We start from the raw sequence: 21,816 nt of genomic DNA on the forward strand, positions 1-21,816 counted from the left end.
AACCATTGACACTCACATTCACACTCTACGAACAATTTAGCATCACCAATTAACCTAACTTGCATGTCTTTGGACTGTTGGAAAAAAGCTGGAGTACCCGGAGAGAACTCATGCAGGCGCAGGGAGAAGATGGAAACTCCACAAAGAAAGGCCCTGGGTGAACCTTTTTGCTGCTAACCACTGCACCACCATGTCACCTTGTAGAACACATGTTATGATCATTTTCAGTAAATGTGAAATTAAAAGCAGGCACAATCAGGATTCAAACATACAAAGATAGCAAAATAGAAAAAGGCATCAGTATTGGTAAAATACAAAACAAGATATAAAGAAGACAATATATACATATTAGAAACAAGAGAACAATATACACAGGGACTATATACATTACAGTAAGATTCAATTGACTACAGATATTTTACACTTTGAAATAATATTGCACAGAATGAAGGAGTGATAAGTAGCTGGTTCGTGCGTCATCTGATGTTTGGTCATACACCAATGCACTGGATAAACTAGAACTTTGACCTGCTGTTAATCAAAGTTATTACAGATTGTTGTGTTTATCAAACGTCATGGAAATCTGTCTTCTAGTTGAGATATTTTGCACAACAACACAAATGTGAACCTCATGGTGGTGCTAGACAAAAAGTCAGCAGGTCACCAAGTCATTAGGAACTATGACTGGTGATCCACCTGATCCAGCTGACTGACCGACAGATTGACATTGATATCCTCAGAGGTATTGCTAAAAAAACAAGCTATATATTTAAACAGGTACACAATACAGAAACAATAGTCTGGGCATGTATATAGATCAACTGTGCTGATATCCAGATCTCAGTTTATATTTGAAAGCCTGTAGATTCACTTCCAGTTAACTGGACCCGAGACCATAATACTGGATGGTACTCTTGAATGCAACATCTTTAACTGCAAGTAGTATTTACCTGAAATGTAGATCCCATCTCGCCAAAGTCTTTGCTATTGACCTTGTACAAGCATTGGGGTGGTGTGGGTGGCATGTGACTCACCAATTTAAAGAAGATGATACAGTTCCTGTAATTCACTCCACTGTGCTGTCTGTAGGAGCTATTTGTCTTTATCAGTTGATATTGTCCTTTTGTGAATTTCACTGTAATCCCCAACAGTTACAGCTGTTCAAATTACCTTGGGTCCACTACCACACAGTGAGATACTGGTGATGTTGTGTTAAGGAGAAACAGCTTTCCTGCAAGAAAGGCCAGTTTGATAAGAGCTAAAGTTATTTTTCCAAATCTGCCTGTTTTTGTATTACAAACAGGAAACAGAAATGTCCCTCTTCTTTTGAAGCAGTGTAACTTTCTTTTTACTGATTACTAAATAGACTATGGTTGGTACACCGACTGTGTGGGGATTTTTTTTCACATCATGTGGCAACATCTGGCGCCAGCCTGACGTCAGCCTGGAACCTGAACCCCCATCTTCTCTTCAGCCTCCCCAACAATGTGTGATAAGAAGCAGATACAGAACTCTTCCTCTCAAGCCAAAGGTCAAAGGTCATATGGCCCATTCAGGAGAATCTATTCTAATGGACCCCAGTTCATCCGAAACTTATAAATAAACGTTCTTCAAATCTTCATTCTATTGCAACAAACTAGGTCCTAGGTCCTGTCTCCTCCATTGTTTATCTTTCTCCACACCAGACCTCTACTTGGAAATTATGTCACATTCCAGGACAACCTTGCACACAATCCTCTAATGTTTTATTACTGATGATGAACACAATTTATTCTTTTGCAGCTAATCAGCTAATTGTCTTAAGATCTGTGAGTAATGTGTTTTGATCCATGTTTGTATTAACACATTGTCTTTCTTTAAGTATTAGCACCACCAAGTTATATCTCATCTTGTACAATGTCTTACTTAATCATGGTGGAAGGTGAATATGTGATATGCGCGCAAGTATTCCAGATGAATAATTTAGAGTTTAATAAGAGATCATATTTCATTCTAACTGGGACAAAGAAAGTGAGGACAATGAATCCTGATTGGCTGAGACCACCTCACTCCACCTGTAAACCTGATACTATCCTCAAGAGAATAGAAAACCACATGTTCCGCAAGCAACTTTTTCTTTTATCTAGACACGTAAGTGATTCTTTATTTCTTTAAACCAAGCTATGTCAAGTTAAGTCAAAGGAACAAAAATATCTGAATACTTAGAACTAATTTTTGACAATCCTGTGTTTTCATTCTGAAGATTTTTGACAGTTTTAGAGTTATCTGGCCGACGCCAGCCTCCTCTAAAGTTATCCAGAAAACAATAAGTAGGCCACGTAAGAGATTATTTTTCCTCAACCCGCAAGAGAGGCCTGCAGATCACACGACCGCCTGCAATGAAACCTGCAACTCAACTAAAGCTGAACTGCTGAGACACCGGCAGAATCCATCACCATGTTAACCAGAGACGCGGCCACCAGGAGAATCCACCTGGATCCTGCGTTTCCATGGTTACCATCACAACCCAGCTGCCTGGATTCCAGCCAAGTCTGCAGCTGCCGCAACAAACAGCAGGCTGGTCTTAACATTCTGCTCGTGACAAGGGTTCATGATGACATAAGTAAACTTTAATTTCACCATCGATAGACATCTCCAAATTCAGTACAAATAGATTACAGTTACAGACTAAACCTCCACCAGATCACCCTACTCATTTTACCTGCTGTTAGTTCACCATGCTAGTTTGATCATCTTTACACTTCTGTTTTATTTTTATTTCACATGTTTTCACTCTATAGCTATATTCACTTTAGTAATCAATAAATTGTAAATACACTTGTAGACCCAGCAGTTTTGTGTGTTTCTTTGCAATGGTGAGCCAGATCCCTGGTCTTAGATATCAGACTGATGAAAACTTACGGTGTGGATATTAATGCAGAATATTGATATCAAAATTAATATCCCCGATGGTGGTGCCCCACTCAACGAGTGTAAACTGGATTCTCCAATGATTATTTTGTACATTTATGCAACAATCAATACAAGCAAAACTCATTTGTAAAGGAAAAGTTAGACATTCTAGAGAGGTTTGCTTATTTTCTGCTGTTGTCATGAGCCAGATAAGACAATCAGTATCACTCTTATTTCTCATGAAGTATGAGCTTGAGCTGGAGCCAGGACACAGTTAGTAGTCTGTAGACTCCAAAAGGTACTCACAGTACAATATGTCATTGTTATGTATTATCTTCATTAGTTACTATCATAGGTAAGAGTTAAGGAAGTTTTTAAGTGTGTAAATGAGCTCTAGCTCTGTATATTTCCATTCTACCACTGACATATCTAGTAGCTGCTCTACTGTGCACTTGAAAGTCTATTTTACTGATGCATTGTAGTTATGAGGAGTTTACACAGAACCCTGTGATTTGACTATGCATCTTATTGTATCTTGTTTATGTTTTCTAGTTTCACTCCTATTCAGACTGTATATGAAGCTGCTGCCCAATAAAGCACCCAGAGTTTGGACGCAATATCCTGACTCCCGTATTCATTTGAATGGAGTTTGGCTTACTGCTGAATTGTGTACCTCTACACACACACAAGGAGAGCATTACACTTAGCATAAAGATTTTAGACAGGGGAACAGCTAGCCTGGCTCTGTCCAGACAGGGAGTTATGTGCTGTAACTATTTTATAGTAAACTGCTGCTGGGAAATGGACTTCCTGAGGTCTTGTTGTGACTGTGAAGCAGAGACTCTCCAGTACCAGCAAAATAGTTATATTTACGTTGCAGATTTGACTGGTATATAAGGTGGGTAGTTAATCAGAAAGTTGGACCAGTTACTTTTTACTGTAATAACTCATTATAAATGCTCATAACTACCAACACAATAGAGCTTATTACAAACCTTTGAACCTTTATTAATTATGAATCAATGGTCTATTTGGAATAGTTGATGTTAGTAATTGTCTGGTACCACTGATCAGGTGATTTTGTTGGATTGCCTTAAAAATTGTGTTGACTTTTTCAGTAATTGTTGGTGATGGCTCTTCTTCAGAGCCCCCTCCCCCAACCTGTGGTGTTCCCCAAGGCTCCATTTTTGGTCCCTTGTTGTTCTCCATTTACACGTTTGCACTATGATACATGACCTGCAAACACAATATTCACTATCACTGTTGTACAGCTGACATTCAAATCTATGTCCCACTAAAAAAGAGTGAAGAGGACAACTTACACCATCTAATTTCTTGTCTTTCAGAAATCAAGCACTGAATGTCTTAAAACTTCCTCCAGCTTGTCAGGGCGTAGCAATGTGGACACAGGCGCAAACAGGAGGCAGAGGCAGAGTTACCAAAATCAAGGTCCTTTAATCAAACGAGGTCGGTACACAGGAAGGCAAAAAGAGAAAGCAACGGTACAAAAAGGACTAGAGCTGAGGCAAGGTCAAAAAACACAGGCGAGGGTCAAAACCTATGGCTACTAGAGAACAGTATTAAACTCAAAGGCTGGTAGGTCTGGCAGAAACACAAGACGAACTGGCAGGGAGTGCAGGGAGACACAGACACTAAATACACAGGGGCAGGGCAGACAATGAGACACAGGTGAACCACATTAGGACAGGGTAGGTAATCACCAGGAGGAGGGAGCACAGAAGGAAGGGGAAGACAAGACACCTGAAACAATAGGGAGGTCAGTGATTACAAAATAAAACAGGAAATAAAACAAACACAACAGAACTACAAAAGAAAAGCCCTGGCTCAGAACTGACACTGACACAGCTAGATGAAAATAAAAAATAAATCAGTGTATTTGACCCGACAAAGTTCATATCCTCTCTACAGAACACACTGTAATAAATTGCTGTAAATTTACGTGAAGATACTAACAGTATAATCCCGTTATCTGTAAATGCAGTACATTACTGTTTTTATTATCTGTAAAGTTGATGTCACACTACTACAGTATTATTTTACGGTATTTTACAGTATAATCACTTGGATGAACAAAAACAGTACAGTACTGTATTTAACTGCATTTTGGGAAGACAAAGAAAATGTGAGCCCACATTTTGAATGGATGAATTTTTCACCATCTTCGTCCTGCAGATTACAAAGTAAGAACCTTTTGATTTTGCTCATTAGTATCAATAGGCAAAATACATCACGACTCCAGTCAGCTCCTCCTGTGTCCTGATAAGGTCGCAACAGCAAGATAATCGTTTGACTCATCAGCCTTTATGTTTAGGATTGTTTAGCTAACGCTGTGCGCTGAGCTGACACACAAAAAATACTGCAGGAGAACACACACTATGGGAGTATTTTGTCAGCTAACGTTAGCCACTTCTAACTACAGGTCTGTGAAGTGGCTTAACGGGACAAACCCTTCTCCTGTGTTTGAAACTGTTGGTGATAGTTGACTATAACAGGGTTGAACGTGTGTCACTGCAGAGAGGAGCTGGACCTCTGATCCTGATCCTTCACAGAGTGAGTCATTTTCTTGTGTTCACATTACTTTGTTACGGTAACATTTGAAATGGGTTTTTCTTTGTCAAGTTTCAGGTGAAACACTAAGAAGCTGTATTCACCACTGAATGATGAGCACTGAGGGGTGCGTCATTCACGGCGATGTCCAGTCAGCTTTTCTGTCCGGGCTTGCTGCTGTCTCTTCTGCTCACTTCACCTTCACCTTCACTACCAAGATGATGCTGCATGTTCACTGGAATTCATTCAAAGGTTAGATGTTTGCATCCTTCAGCTGGTACTGTGCTCACAACTAAAATGTTACATTTACTATGGCTAAGGTAGAGGAAATATGTGCTTCACAAAATATTTATATTGTTATTATCTCAATTAGGAAACTTTTCTTTCACACCAACTCTTGTTTTGCAGGTGGTTCAATGGGATAATCCAGAGTGAGGCTCCAAGATTGGACATGGCCAAAGAAAAGATGATATGAGATCAGTTAACCCTCATGTCTCCAGTCTACTGGAAATCACTCTGTTTTTCTATCTGTTTATTTATCCTAAATGTTCTTCAGTGTTTTTTTTTTTTTGTTTGTTTTTTTAATTTCACATGCTTAATAAATAATCATGGTTTAAAAAAGACACATTGAAGCTGTGCTATTGTGCTAAAGTGCTGGCGTCTCTGCTGCCAGTACTTTACTGTAAATTGATAAAAATACAGAAATATTCTGTATGTCACTATAACTATGAGCCGTAAAATAATTTTACAGTATGAGTACTGTAAAATAACGGTAAAGTGCTGGTGTCTCTGCTGCCAGTACTTTACCATTATTTTACAGAAAAATTTGTTACAGTGCAGTCTTGGCTCCTTGTCTACTAATATCAAACTTGCAGCCAGAAAGCTGGGCGTATATTTGGACAATGATCTCTCCTTGACAATTAAATCACAAGTATTGTCCATCATGCCTCGACCAACTGAGGAAAATTTCAAAAATTAGGTTCTTCATCTCTTGCACTTACCTTGAGTGGATCACGCATGCATTATACATCATTGTGTCTTGTTTCCTCCTGCTTTTGTTTTTGGCAGACCATCAGTTCCTTGTCCTCCTTGTTACTGGAAAATCCTCAGAAGAGACCAAAGTTACTGTGATTGACAATGGCCTGGCGCAACAGCAAATAAGGCCCAGTTCTTAATTTTGCGTAGTTTGTCAGACAAATTTGTCACCTTGCTCCGCCTTTGTCCAAGATTTTTGCTTGTGATGTAGCAGAGATGGGCCTTGTTGGTGCAATTTTGTATCTACCACTGCTCTGAGATAGCGTCTTCACTGCGGATAAAACAGGAAAATGTCACTTGTAATTAAGCCATGAAACAACACTGGGGTTTGTTTAATTATGCTCACATTTGTGGATTCCTCTATCAGCTTTCCTGTTTTCAAAACTAGCATTTTTGTTGTGATATGATCTCCAACCTCTGAAAAGGCTAGAAGAGTTTTACTTTGTCTATTGTGGGAAAGAGCAGGAATTCTGTATCCATGAGATTTTAAGACAGTGTTTTTCTGTGGTTGGACATCCCTTAAAGTTACACTGTCCTTAAAGTTATCACTCAATAGATAAAGAAAAACCTGCAGTATGTATCTCAATCATCAAAGTTTGACTGCTGAGGGTTTTATAAAGCTGGATGTTGCAGTTAGTAGGTGAGGGAGGGGTTTTTTGTAAAAAAATTTTTTATTTCAGCCTAAACATTGTTCATTTCTGAAGGAATGACTAATTTTTTAACGGGTTGAACTGTGGTACAATGAAAAATAACCAGGATTCAAACATATAATTCAGCATACATCATAACACAAAGCCTTTAAATGTTTCAGTAATGACTGAAGTGACATTTATCAACAGCACACTTTAGGTTTGTCACAAGTGTCACAAGGTAAAAAAAAAAATATTTTGAGAGAAACAAAAAAATCAAACAAAAAATAAAAACAGTAATTACAATTATTGCTGTAAAAAGTGAAAATATTTCAGTTTCCGGTCTGGTCGAGATCATTCTCCCATGAAAAACAAAAGCAATATTTTCTGACTGATAGTCAACATGGTTTCTTTTAACATGGCTTCTTGAACATTTCCTGACTGAAACCAAGCATTTATTCTTATATAGTCATGTGATGTTGATGAATGACAACATGTTTGCCACAATGGCTATGGTGTTAAATATCAACAAAAAGCAGGAAGTACTTTTCCTGCTGTTTCCATCACCTAATTAGTTGTGAAAGTTCTTAAAACTCAATGTATTTGTCAAAATGTATTTTGCTCTTTACATTTTATAAACAACACAACCTCTGGGTAAATATAGCATCTTTGTAAATACACATTTGAAAAGTGCAACAAAATATCAGCACAGTATTATACATAAGTGTCATGGTTGTTAGAGCTGAAATCAAAATCAAAACAAAATGAAAATGTAAGCAACTTAAAGTTAACTGTATTTGTAAATGGCTGTTAATCATTTTAAAGTACAGAGCATCCAAGCATAACTTTGATTGTCATGTCATTTACGGACATTTAAAACACTGACATGACATTATACATTGCATTGTAGTGGATTGCTTGATGTCATCGTAGCTAAAAACCACAGAGGCTATCTGCTCTGTTTCTTTCTTCACCCCACACTCCACCAGACATGCAAACCAACCATTACCAATGTAAGCCAGGTCTGAGTAACCACTGGGTCCACTGTTAATGATCCAGGGTTTGCTCCACTTACTTGGATCCTTTGGGGATTTGTTCACATACACTCCTAAATTAAATCTTTTGCACGGATCACATGGGTGAGTGTAGAGCAGCCACTTTGGGTCACCCTCTGCACCTTCATCTTGAGCTGGAAATGAGACCACACTTCCCTGACAACCTGAATGAGTTTCAACAAGCTTTGTAGCATTGCTCAATGTGTGAAAATCAGCTCCACCATTTTCACTGACAGCTTCCACTCGACAGCATCCCTGACTACGAGCATTGCAGTAGATGGAGCTTTTGTCTCCATCAAAAATCTCTGCCATTTGACATTCCCCTGATTGTGATTGAAACATTTTGCCTAACTTCCATGTGCTGCCCCTATCATCGCTGTACAGGGCAAGAGCATTCGGAGCAGAGCACGTACACGAACACATACACGTTATGTAACAACAGCAGGAAGAGCAGGGAGCACAAACACAAGCATAAGCATGAACAGGAACAATCAATCTACCCTTCTTCATTTGAAGACCATGGCCTGGCCCAACAGCAAATGTTTTCCAGTTCTTAATTTCGTCCAGTTTGTCTGTCAACTCTGTCACACCTTCTTCACTCCAGGTTTGTCCAAGATCAGTGCTTGTGATGTAGCAGAGACGGGCCTTGTTGGTGCAGTTTTTTATCTGCCATTGCTCTGTCACACCATCCTCAACGCAGATGAAAAACAGGAAAAGTGTGTTGGTGTTCTTCTCAAACACTGGGCAGGGGTTCATAGGACGGTAGTTGTCAAGTTTTGCCTTTTCCACTATTTTGAACTCCGACCACTTGAAAAGATATTATTCAGAGGTGTGTAAATAAAACAAAGCAATTTTGATGGACTTGAAAGTAATACTGTATATTCACATGTAATTCAGCCAACAATGACAGAGTTGATTGGATTTGTTTACCTCAATTGTCTTTGCACCAGAGGATTCATCCTTCAGCGTTCCTCTACTCATAACCAGGTTCTTTGTACTGGCATCATCTGCAGTCTCCCTCTGCTCTGCAAAAGCTAGAAGAGTTTCACTGTTTCTGTCGTAGAAAAGAGCAGGAATCCTGTACACAACAGATTTAAAGACATCCACAGTTTTCGTCTGTATGTTGTCCATGGCTGGTATCTGTGTGTAAAATGATCACTCAGTAAGTAAAAAAGAAAGACTTGCAGTGTGTATTTCTATGGTCATCGAAGCCGGAGGGTTTATAGGCTTTCCTGAGACTGGGTGGACATGTGTGTGAGCAAGGGAGGGGTGTTATTTTTATTGGAACAAAACTCGGATGAAAAACAGGAAAAGTGTTTCTTCCACATACACAGGGCAGGGGTTCATAGGACAGTAATCATTAAGTTTTGCCTTTTCCGCCACTGTTTTGAGTTCTGACCACTGGAAAAGATATTATTCAGAGGTGTGAAAATAAAAGAATAGAATAGTACTTTATTGATCCTTGACAAGAAATTACTTAATTTCCTAAAACAAAGCAATTTTGATGGAGTTGAAAGTAATACTGTAATTCATATGTAATTCAGCCAACAATGACAGAGCTGATTGGATTTGTTTACCATAATTGTCTTCACACCAGAGAATTCATCTTTCAGCGTTCCTCTTAAAATGTTATATTATTGTTTTTTATTATTTACTTGTATTTGAAGAACATATGCCATTATATACAGTAAATTCATCACATACACTCCAGTCCTTTTGGACTTTTCAGCCTCCCTGACTACAGGCATTGCAGTAGATGGAGCTTTTGTCTCCATCAAAAATCTCTGCCATTTGACATTCCCCTGATTGTGTTTGAAGCATTTGGCCTAACTTCCATGTGCTGCCCCTATCATCACTGTACAGGGCGAATGCATATGAAGTAGCCTCATTAGACTTGCTTGAGCTGCTGCAAACATAAGCATAGACAGGAACAATCAATCTACCCTTCTTCATTTGAAGACCATGGCCTGGCCCAACAGCAAATGTGGCCCAGTTCTTAATTTCGCCCAGTGTGTATGTCAAATCTGTCACTTCACTCCAGTTTTGTCCAAGATCCTCGCTTGTAATGTAGCAGAGACGGGCCTTGTTGGTGCGGTTTTTTATCTGCCATTGCTCTTCCACACGATCTTCAACGCAAATGAAAAACAGGAAAAGTGTTTTCGTGTTCTTCTCAAACACTGGGCAGGGGTTCAGAGGACGGTAGTTGTCAAGTTTTGCCTTTTCCACCACTGTTTTGAGCTCTGACCACTGAAAAAGATATTATTCAGAGGTGTGTAAATAAAACAAAGCATTTTTAATTGAATTGAAATAAATACTGTATATACTATATAATACTGTATAAATACTGTATATTCACATGTAATTCAGCCAACAATGACACAGGTTATGGGATTTGTTTACCTCAATTGTCTTCACACCAGGGGATTCATCTTTCAGTGTTCCTCTTCTCATAACCAGCTCTTTCGCAGTGCAATTAGCTTCTGTCTCCCTCTGCTCTGCAAAGGCTAGAAGAGTGTTACTTTCTGTCTCGTAGAAAAGAGCAGGAATCCTGTAGACAACAGATTTAAAGACATCCACAGTTTTTGTCTGTGTGTTGGCCATGGCTGGTGTCCGTGTGTAAAATGATCACTCAGTAAGTAAAAAAGAAAGACTGACAGTGTGTATCTCTATGGTCATCTAAGTTTGAGGATTTTGAGGGTTTTATAAGGTGGTACAGTTTTTGAGTATGGGAGGGGTATATATTTTTGTTGGAGCAGAACTCTCTGTTCAGTGAAAAGAAAATACAAGAAAATGTCCACCTACTAGTGAACAGAGCCTAAACCAATATGATTATTAACTTATCAGGAGGAATCTCAGGAAAGCAAGTTTGGGTCAGAATCCTATCAGTTTCCTGTGGTTGGGCTGGGGGGTGGGGGGTAATGAGGTGGAATAAAACAGACCTTAAATTATTTGATTATATTTTATGATTTGCTTGTATTTGAAGAACATCCATCCATTACTATTATCTATACTGCTTATTGTTACGGGTTGCGAGTTGGCCAGAGCCCATCCCAGCTGACACTTGGCGACACCCTGGACATATCAACAGTTTATCACAGGGCTGACATACTGAGACAAACAACCATTGACACTCACATTCACACTCTACGAACAATTTAGCATCACCAATTAACCTAACTTGCATGTCTTTGGACTGTTGGAAAAAAGCTGGAGTACCTGGAGAGAACTCATGCAGGCACAGGGAGAAGATGGAAACTCCACAAAGAAAGGCCCTGGGTGAACCTTTTTGCTGCTAACCACTGCACCACCATGTCACCTTGTAGAACACATGTTATGATCATTTTCAGTAAATGTGAAATTAAAAGCAGGCACAATCAGGATTCAAACATACAAAGATAGCAAAATAGAAAAAGGCATCAGTATTGGTAAAATACAAAACAAGATATAAAGAAGACAATATATACATATTAAAAACAAGAGAACAATATACACAGGGACTATACACATTACAGTACGATTCAATTGACTACAGATATTTCACACTTTGAAATAATATTGCACGGAATGAAGGAGTGAGAAGCAGCTGGTTCATGCGTCATCTGATGTTTGGTCATACACCAATGCACTGGATAAACTAGAACTTTGACCTGCTGTTAATCAAAGTTATTACAGATTGTTGTGTTTATCAAACGTCATGGAAATCTGTCTTCTAGTTGAGATATTTTGCACAACAACACAAATGTGAACCTCATGGTGGTGCTAGACAAAAAGTCAGCAGGTCACCAAGTCATTAGGAACTATGACTGGTGATCCACCTAGTAGCTTATGAGAGATTTCAGTCTGGACCAATGCAGCTGACTGACCGACAGATTGACATTGATATCCTCAGAGGTATTGCTAAAAAAACAAGCTATATATTTAAACAGGTACACAATACAGAAACAATAGTCTGGGCATGTATATAGATCAATTGTGCTGATATCCAGATCTCAGTTTATATTTGAAAGCCTGTAGATTCACTTCCAGTTAACTGGACCCGAGACCATAATACTGGATGGTACTCTTGAATGCAACATCTTTAACTGCAAGTAGTATTTACCTGAAATGTAGATCCCATCTCGCCAAAGTCTTTGCTATTGACCTTGTACAAGCATTGGGGTGGTGTGGGTGGCATGTGAATCACCAATTTAAAGAAGATGATACAGTTCCTGTAATTCACTCCACGGTGCTATCTGTAGGAGCTATTTGTCTTTATTTTATCAGTTGATATTGTCCTCTGTCCTTCTGTCCAGGAAACAGAAATGTCCCTCTTCTTTTGAAGCAGTGTAACTTTCTTTTTACTGATTACTAAATAGACTATGGTACACCAACTGTGTGGGGATTTTTTTTCACATCATCATGTGGCAACATCTGGCATCAGCCTGACATCAGCCTGGAACCTGAACCCCCATCTTCTCTTCAACCTCCCCAACAATCTGTGATAAGAAGCAGATACAGAACTCCTCCTCTCAAGCCAAAGGTCAAAGGTCATATGGCCCATTCAGGAGAATCTATTCTAATGGACCCCAGTTCATCCGAAACTTATAAATAAACGTTCTTCAAATCTTCATTCTATTGCAACAAACTAGGTCCTAGGTCCTGTCTCCTCCATTGTTTATCTTTCTCCACACCAGACCTCTGCTTGGAAATTACGTCACATTCCAGGACAACCTTGCACACAATCCTCTAATGTTTTATTACTGATGATGAACACAATTTATTCTTTTGCAGCTAATCAGCTAATTGTCTTAAGATCTGCAAATAATGTGTTTTGATCCATGTTTTTATTAATGCATTGTCTTTCTTTAAGTATTAGCACCACCAAGTTATATCTCATCTTGTACAATGTCTTACTTAATCATGGTGGAAGGTGAATATGTGATATGTGCGCAAGTATTCCAGATGAATAATTTAGAGTTTATTAAGAGATCATATTTCATTCTAACTGAGACAAAGAAAGTGAGGACAATGAATCCTGATTGGCTGAGACCACCTCACTCCACCTGTAAACCTGATACTATCCTCAAGAGAATAGAAAACCACATGTTCCGCAAGCAACTTTTTCTTTTATCTAGACACATAAGTGATTCTTTATTTCTTTAAACAAAGCTATGTCAAGTTAAGTCAAAGGAACAAAAATATCTGAATACTTAGAACTAATTTTTGACAATCCTGTGTTTTTATTCTGAAGATTTTTGACAGTTTTAGAGTTATCTGGCCGACGCCAGCCTCCTCTAAAGTTATCCAGAAAACAATAAGTAGGCTACGTAAGAGATTATTTTTCCTCAACCCGCAAGAGAGGCCTGCAGCTCACACGACCGCCTGCAATGAAACCTGCAACTCAACTAAAGCTGAACTGCTGAGACACCGGCAGAATCCATCACCATGTTAACCAGAGACGCGGCCGCCAGGAGAATCCACCTGGATCCTGTGTTTCCATGGTTACCACCACAACCCAGCTGCCTGGATTCCAGCCAAGTCTGCAGCTGCCGCAACAAACAGCAGGCTGGTCTTAACATTCTGTTCGTGACAAGGGTTCATGATGACATAAGTAAACTTTAATTTCACCATCGATAGACATCTCCAAATTCAGTACAAATAGATTACAGTTACAGACTAAACGATTTGCCTCCACCAGATCACCCTACTCATTTTACCTGCTGTTAGTTCACCATGCTAGTTTGATCATCTTTACACTTCTGTTTTATTTTTATTTCACATGTTTTCACTCTATATCTATATTCACTTTAGTAATCAATAAATTGTAAATACACTTGTAGACCCAGCAGTTTTGTGTGTTTCTTTGCAATGGTGAGCCAGATCCCTGGTCTTAGATATCAGACTGATGAAAACTTACGGTGTGGATATTAATGCAGAATATTGATATCAAAATTAATATCCCCGATGGTGGTGCCCCACTCAACGAGTGTAAACTGGATTTTCCAATGATTATTTTGTACATTTATGCAACAATCAATACAAGCAAAACTCATTTGTAAAGGAAAAGTTAGACATTCTAGAGAAGTTTGCATATTTGCTGCTGTTGTCATGAGCCAGATAAGACAATCAGTATCACTCTTATTTCTCATGAAGTATGAGCTTGAGCTGGAGCCAGGACACAGTTAGTAGTCTGTAGACTCCAAAAGGTACTGACAGTACAATATGTCATTGTTATGTATTATCTTCATTAGTCACTGTCATAGGTATGAGTTAAGGAAGTTTTTAAGTGTGTAAATGAGCTCTAGCTCTGTATATTTCCATTCTACCACTGACATATCTAGTAGCTGCTCTACTGTGCGCTTGAAAGTCTATTTTACTGATGCATTGTAGTTATGAGGAGTTTACACAGCAGCTTGTGATTTGACTATGCATCTTATTGTATCTTGTTTATGTTTTCTAGTTTCACTCCTATTCAGACTGTATATGAAGCTGCTGCCCAATAAAGCACCTGGAGCTTGAACGCAATATCCTGACTCCCGTATTCATTTGAATGGAGTTTGGCTTACTGCTGAATTGTGTACCGCTACACACACACACACACAAGGAGAGCATTACACTTAGCATAAAGATTTTAGACAGGGGGAACAGCTAGCCTGGCTCTGTCCAGACAGGGAGTTATGTGCTGTAACTATTTTATAGTAAACTGCTGCTGGGCATTGGACTTACTGAGGTCTTGTTGTGACTGTGAAGCAGAGACTCTCCAGTACCAGCAAAATAGTTATATTTACGTTGCAGATTTGACTGATATATAAGTTAGGGTAGTTAATCAGAAAGTTGGACCAGTTACTCTTTAATGTAATAACTCATTATAAATGCTCAAAACTACAGACATGATAGAGCTTATTACAAACCTTTGAACCTTTATTAATTATGAATCAATGGTCTATTAGGAATAGCTGATGCTAGTAATTGTCTGATACCACTGATCAGGTGATTTTGTTGGATTGCCTTAAAAATTGGGTTGATTTTTTCAGTAATTGTTGGTGATGGCTCTTCTTCAGAGCCCCCTCCCCCAACCTGTGGTGTTTCCCAAGGCTCCATTCTTGGCCCCTTGTTGTTCTCCATTTACATGCTTCCACTATGATACATGACCTGCAAACACAATATTCACTATCATTGTTGTACAGCTGACATTCAAATCTATGTCCCATTAAAAAAAACAGGGAAAAGGACAACCTACACTGCCTGATTTCTTGTCTTTCAGAAATCAAGCACTGAATGTCCTAAAACTTCCTCCAGCTAGATGAAAATAAAAAATGAATCAGTGTATTTAACCCACGAAATTCATATCCTCTCTACAGAACAGTCTTTGCTCCTTGTCTACTAATATCAAACTTGCAGCCAGAAAGCTGGGCATGTATTTGGACAATGATCTCTCCTTTGACAATTAAATCATAAGTATTGTCCGACATCCCTTAAAATGACATTGTCCACGGTGTGTGTCTTTGTATAAAATGATCACTCAATAGATAAAGAAAAACCTGCAGTGTGTATCTCTACAACCACAAAGTTTGACTGCGGATGGTTTTATAGGACAGTGTGGCTATTTGTGAGTGAGGGAGGGGTCTTTGTTTTTATTTCAGCCTAAACCTCTTTGTTCAGTTCTGAAGAACTTACTTATTTTTTACTTACTCATCTGTTGGAGCTATTTGCCTTTATCTTATCAGCTTTCCTGCAAGAAAGGCCAGCTTGATAAGAGCTATAGCTATTTTTCCAAATCTGCCTGTTTTACTAATAAAAACAGGAAACAGAAGTTTCCCACTTCTTTTGAAACAGTGTACAGTGTACAGTGTACTTTTTACTGATAGACTAAGGTACACCAACTGTATGGGGATTTTTTTTTTTTTTTTTCACATCATCAATACAAGGAACACTCGTTTGTTATTAAAGGAATAGTTAGATATCCTAGGGAAGTTTGCTTATTCGCTGTTGTTGTCATGAGCCAGATAAGACCAGTTTCACTCTTATTTCTCATGAAGTATGAGCTAGAGCTGGAGCCAGGACACAGTTAGCTTAAAACATAGCATAAAGATTTTAGACAGGGGAACAGCTAGCCTGGCTCTGTCCAGACAGGGAGTTATGTGCTGTAACTATTTTATAGTAAACTGCTGCTGGGAAATGGACTTCCTGAGGTCTTGTTGTGACTGTGAAGCAGAGACTCTCCAGTACCAGCAAAATAGTTATATTTACGTTGCAGATTTGACTGGTATATAAGTTAGGGTAGTTAATCAGAAAGTTAACCAGTTACTCTTTACTGTAATAACTCATTATAAATGCTCATAACTACAGACACGATAGAGCTTATTACAAACCTTTGAACCTTTATTAATTATGAATATTCACTATCATTGTTGTACAGCTGACATTCAAATCTATGTCCCTTTAAAAAACAGTGAAGAGGACAACTTACACCATCTAATTTCTTGTCTTTCAGAAATCAAGCACTGGATGTCCTAAAACTTCCTCCAGCTAGATGAAAATAAAAAATAAATCAGTGTATATAATCCAACAAAGTTCATATCCTCTCTACAGAACACACTGTAATAAATTGCTGTAAATTTACGTGAAGATACTAACAGTATAATCCCGTTATCTGTAAATGCAGTACATTACTGTTTTTATTATCTGTAAAGTTGATGTCACACTACTACAGTATTATTTTACGGTATTTTACAGTATAATCACTTGGATGAACAAAAACAGTACAGTACTGTATTTAACTGCATTTTGGGAAGACAAAGAAAATGTGAGCCCACATTTTGAATGGATGAATTTTTCACCATCTTCGTCCTGCAGATTACAAAGTAAGAACCTTTTGATTTTGCTCATTAGTATCAATAGGCAAAATACATCACGACTCCAGTCAGCTCCTCCTGTGTCCTGATAAGGTCCCAACAGCAAGATAATCGTTTGACTCATCAGCCTTTATGTTTAGGATTGTTTAGCTAACGCTGTGCGCTGAGCTGACACACAAAAAATACTGCAGGAGAACACACACTATGGGAGTATTTTGTCAGCTAACGTTAGCCACTTCTAACTACAGGTCTGTGAAGTGGCTTAACGGGACAAACCCTTCTCCTGTGTTTGAAACTGTTGGTGATAGTTGACTATAACAGGGTTGAACGTGTGTCACTGCAGAGAGGAGCTGGACCTCTGATCCTGATCCTTCACAGAGTGAGTCATTTTCTTGTGTTCACATTACTTTGTTACGGTAACATTTGAAATGGGTTTTTCTTTGTCAAGTTTCAGGTGAAACACTAAGAAGCTGTATTCACCACTGAATGATGAGCACTGAGGGGTGCGTCATTCACGGCGATGTCCAGTCAGCTTTTCTGTCCGGGCTTGCTGCTGTCTCTTCTGCTCACTTCACCTTCACCTTCACTACCAAGATGATGCTGCATGTTCACTGGAATTCATTCAAAGGTTAGATGTTTGCATCCTTCAGCTGGTACTGTGCTCACAACTAAAATGTTACATTTACTATGGCTAAGGTAGAGGAAATATGTGCTTCACAAAATATTTATATTGTTATTATCTCAATTAGGAAACTTTTCTTTCACACCAACTCTTGTTTTGCAGGTGGTTCAATGGGATAATCCAGAGTGAGGCTCCAAGATTGGACATGGCCAAAGAAAAGATGATATGAGATCAGTTAACCCTCATGTCTCCAGTCTACTGGAAATCACTCTGTTTTTCTATCTGTTTATTTATCCTAAATGTTCTTCAGTGTTTTTTTTTTTTTTTGTTTGTTTGTTTTTTTAATTTCACATGCTTAATAAATAATCATGGTTTAAAAAAGACACATTGAAGCTGTGCTATTGTGCTAAAGTGCTGGCGTCTCTGCTGCCAGTACTTTACTGTAAATTGATAAAAATACAGAAATATTCTGTATTTCACTATAACTATGAGCCGTAAAATAATTTTACAGTATGAGTACTGTAAAATAACGGTAAAGTGCTGGTGTCTCTGCTGCCAGTACTTTACCATTATTTTACAGAAAAATTTGTTACAGTGCAGTCTTGGCTCCTTGTCTACTAATATCAAACTTGCAGCCAGAAAGCTGGGCGTATATTTGGACAATGATCTCTCCTTGACAATTAAATCACAAGTATTGTCCATCATGCCTCGACCAACTGAGGAAAATTTCAAAAATTAGGTTCTTCATCTCTTGCACTTACCTTGAGTGGATCACGCATGCATTATACATCATTGTGTCTTGTTTCCTCCTGCTTTTGTTTTTGGCAGACCATCAGTTCCTTGTCCTCCTTGTTACTGGAAAATCCTCAGAAGAGACCAAAGTTACTGTGATTGACAATGGCCTGGCGCAACAGCAAATAAGGCCCAGTTCTTAATTTTATGTAGTTTGTCAGACAAATTTGTCACCTTGCTCCGCCTTTGTCCAAGATTTTTGCTTGTGATGTAGCAGAGATGGGCCTTGTTGGTGCAATTTTGTATCTACCACTGCTCTGAGATAGCGTCTTCACTGCGGATAAAACAGGAAAATGTCACTTGTAATTAAGCCATGAAACAACACTGGGGTTTGTTTAATTATGCTCACATTTGTGGATTCCTCTATCAGCTTTCCTGTTTTCAAAACTAGCATTTTTGTTGTGATATGATCTCCAACCTCTGAAAAGGCTAGAAGAGTTTTACTTTGTCTATTGTGGGAAAGAGCAGGAATTCTGTATCCATGAGATTTTAAGACAGTGTTTTTCTGTGGTTGGACATCCCTTAAATTTACACTGTCCTTAAAGTTATCACTCAATAGATAAAGAAAAACCTGCAGTATGTATCTCAATCATCAAAGTTTGACTGCTGAGGGTTTTATAAAACTGGATGTTGCAGTTAGTAGGTGAGGGAGGGGTTTTTTGTAAAAAAATTTTTTATTTCAGCCTAAACATTGTTCATTTCTGAACATTGTTCATTTCATTGTTCAATTTTTTAACGGGTTGAACTGTGGTACAATGAAAAATAACCAGGATTCAAACATATAATTCAGCATACATCATAACACAAAGCCTTTAAATGTGTTTCAGTAATGACTGAAGTGACATTTATCAACAGCACACTTTAGGTTTGTCACAAGTGTCACAAGGTAAAAAAAATATATATTTTGAGAGAAACAAAAGAAATCAAACAAAAAATAAAAAACAGTAATTACAATTATTGCTGTAAAAAGTGAAAATATTTCAGTTTCCGGTCTGGTCGAGATCATTCTCCCATGAAAAACAAAAGCAATATTTTCTGACTGATAGTCAACATGGTTTCTTTTAACATGGCTTCTTGAACATTTCCTGACTGAAACCAAGCGTTTATTCTTATATAGTCATGTGATGTTGATGAATGACAACATGTTTGCCACAATGGCTATGGTGTTAAATATCAACAAAAAGCAGGAAGTACTTTTCCTGCTGTTTCCATCACCTAATTAGTTGTGAAAGCTCTTAAAACTCAATTTATTTGTCAAAATGTATTTTGCTCTTTACATTTTATAAACAACACAACCTCTGGGTAAATGTAGCATCTTTGTAAATACACATTTGAAAAGTGCAACAAAATATCAGCACAGTATTATACATAAGTGTCATGGTTGTTAGAGCTGAAATCAAAATCAAAACAAAATGAAAACGTAAGCAACTTAAAGTTAATTGTATTTGTAAATGGCTGTTAATCATTTTAAAGTACAGAGCATCCAAGCATAACTTTGATTGTCATGTCATTTACGGACATTTAAAACACTGACATGACATTATACATTGCATTGTAGGGCATTGCTTGATGTCATCGTAGCTAAAAACCACAGAGGCTATCTGCTCTGTTTCTTTCTTCACCCCACGCTCCATCAGACATGCAAACCAACCATTACCAATGTAAGCCAGGTCTGAGTAACCACTGGGTCCACTGTTAATGATCCAGGGTTTGCTCCACTTACTTGGATCCTTTGGGGATTTGTTCACATACACTCCTAAATTAAATCTTTTGCACGGATCACATGGGTGAGTGTAGATCAGCCACTTTGGGTCACCCTCTGCATCTGCACCTTCACCTTGAGCTGGAAATGAGACCACACTTCCCTGACAACCTGAACAAGTTTCAACAAGCTTTGTAGCATTGCACAATGTGTGAAAATCAGCTCCACCATTTTCACTGATAGCTTCCACTCGACAGCATCCCTGACTACGAGCATTGCAGTAGATGGAGCTTTTGTCTCCATCAAAAATCTCTGCCATTTGACATTCCCCTGATTGTGTTTGAAACATTTTGCCTAACTTCCATGTGCTGCCCCTATCATCACTGTACAGGGCAAGAGCATTCGGAGCAGAGCATGTACACGTACACGTACACGTACACGTACACGAACATGAACACATACACATACACATTATGTTACAACAGCAGGAAGAGTGGGAAGCACAAACACAAGCATAAGCATGAACAGGAACAATCAATCTACCTGTCTTCATTTGAAGACCATGGCCTGGCCCAACAGCAAATGTGGCCCAGTTCTTAATTTCATCCAGTTTGTCTGTCAAATCTCTCATATCACTCCAGGTTTGTCCAAGATCCTCGCTTGTGATGTAGCAGAGACGGGCCTTGTTGGTGCAGTTTTTTATCTGCCATTGCTCTGTCACACCATCCTCAACGCAGATGAAAAACAGGAAAAGTGTGTTGGTGTTCTTCTCAAACACTGGGCAGGGGTTCATAGGACGGCAGTTTAGAAGTTTTGCCTTTTCCACTATTTTGAACTCCGACCACTTGAAAAGATATTATTCAGAGGTGTGTAAATAAAACAAAGCAATTTTGATGGACTTGAAAGTAATACTGTATATTCACATGTAATTCAGCCAACAATGACAGAGTTGATTGGATTTGTTTACCTCAATTGTCTTTGCACCAGAGGATTCATCCTTCAGCGTTCCTCTTCTCATAACCAGGTTCTTTGTACTGGCATCATCTGCAGTCTCCCTCTGCTCTGCAAAAGCTAGAAGAGTTTCACTGTTTCTGTCGTAGAAAAGAGCAGGAATCCTGTACACAACAGATTTAAAGACATCCACAGTCTTCGTCTGTATGTTGTCCATGGCTGGTATCTGTGTGTAAAATGATCACTCAGTAAGTAAAAAAGAAAGACTTGCAGTGTGTATTTCTATGGTCATCGAAGCCGGAGGGTTTATAGGCTTTCCTGAGACTGGGTGGACATGTGTGTGAGCAAGGGAGGGGTGTTATTTTTATTGGAACAAAACTCGGATGAAAAACAGGAAAAGTGTTTCTTCCACATACACAGGGCAGGGGTTCATAGGACAGTAATCATTAAGTTTTGCCTTTTCTGCCACTGTTTTGAGTTCTGACCACTGGAAAAGATATTATTCAGAGGTGTGAAAATAAAAGAATAGAATAGTACTTTATTGATCCTTGACAAGAAATTACTTAATTTCCTAAAACAAAGCAATTTTGATGGAGTTGAAAGTAATACTGTAATTCATATGTAATTCAGCCAACAATGACAGAGCTGATTGGATTTGTTTACCATAATTGTCTTCACACCAGAGAATTCATCTTTCAGCGTTCCTCTTAAAATGTTATATTATTGTTTTTTATTA

At 38.5% G+C, this 21,816-nt stretch overlaps 2 protein-coding genes across 4 annotated transcripts; both read right to left on the reverse strand.

Moving 5' to 3' along the window:
* Positions 1 to 7,183: 7,183 nt before the first annotated feature.
* LOC108875806 (sialidase-2-like) lies at positions 7,184 to 21,618 on the reverse strand. Of its 3 annotated transcripts, XR_007813270.1 has the most exons (3): positions 21,097 to 21,618; positions 19,724 to 20,973; positions 7,184 to 7,772 (listed from the first exon to the last, which is right to left on the reverse strand). XR_007813270.1 is itself a non-coding variant. In XM_051070675.1 (2 exons), exons 1-2 carry the CDS (start codon positions 21,295 to 21,297, stop codon positions 9,905 to 9,907), a joined length of 723 nt encoding a protein of 240 aa, XP_050926632.1. In that variant the 5' UTR covers positions 21,298 to 21,618; the 3' UTR covers positions 9,808 to 9,904. The 3 variants fall into 3 exon arrangements, 2 of the variants coding, with proteins under 2 accessions (XP_050926632.1, XP_018520458.1); XM_051070675.1 differs by lacking the exons at positions 7,184 to 7,772; positions 19,724 to 20,973 and adding an exon at positions 9,808 to 10,426; XM_018664942.2 differs by lacking the exons at positions 7,184 to 7,772; positions 19,724 to 20,973; positions 21,097 to 21,618 and adding exons at positions 9,815 to 10,426; positions 10,580 to 10,951.
* Positions 7,727 to 9,427, reverse strand: LOC108875919 (sialidase-3). The gene is made up of 2 exons (XM_018665128.2): positions 9,110 to 9,427; positions 7,727 to 8,986 (listed from the first exon to the last, which is right to left on the reverse strand). The coding sequence occupies exons 1-2, from the start codon at positions 9,308 to 9,310 to the stop codon at positions 7,988 to 7,990; spliced, it is 1,200 nt and encodes a 399-aa protein (XP_018520644.1). The 5' UTR covers positions 9,311 to 9,427; the 3' UTR covers positions 7,727 to 7,987.
* Positions 21,619 to 21,816: the final 198 nt, after the last annotated feature.

The sequence above is a fragment of the Lates calcarifer genome, linkage group LG5 (assembly GCF_001640805.2).
Source record: "Lates calcarifer isolate ASB-BC8 linkage group LG5, TLL_Latcal_v3, whole genome shotgun sequence".
In the NCBI taxonomy this organism is placed as follows: domain Eukaryota; kingdom Metazoa; phylum Chordata; class Actinopteri; family Centropomidae; genus Lates; species Lates calcarifer.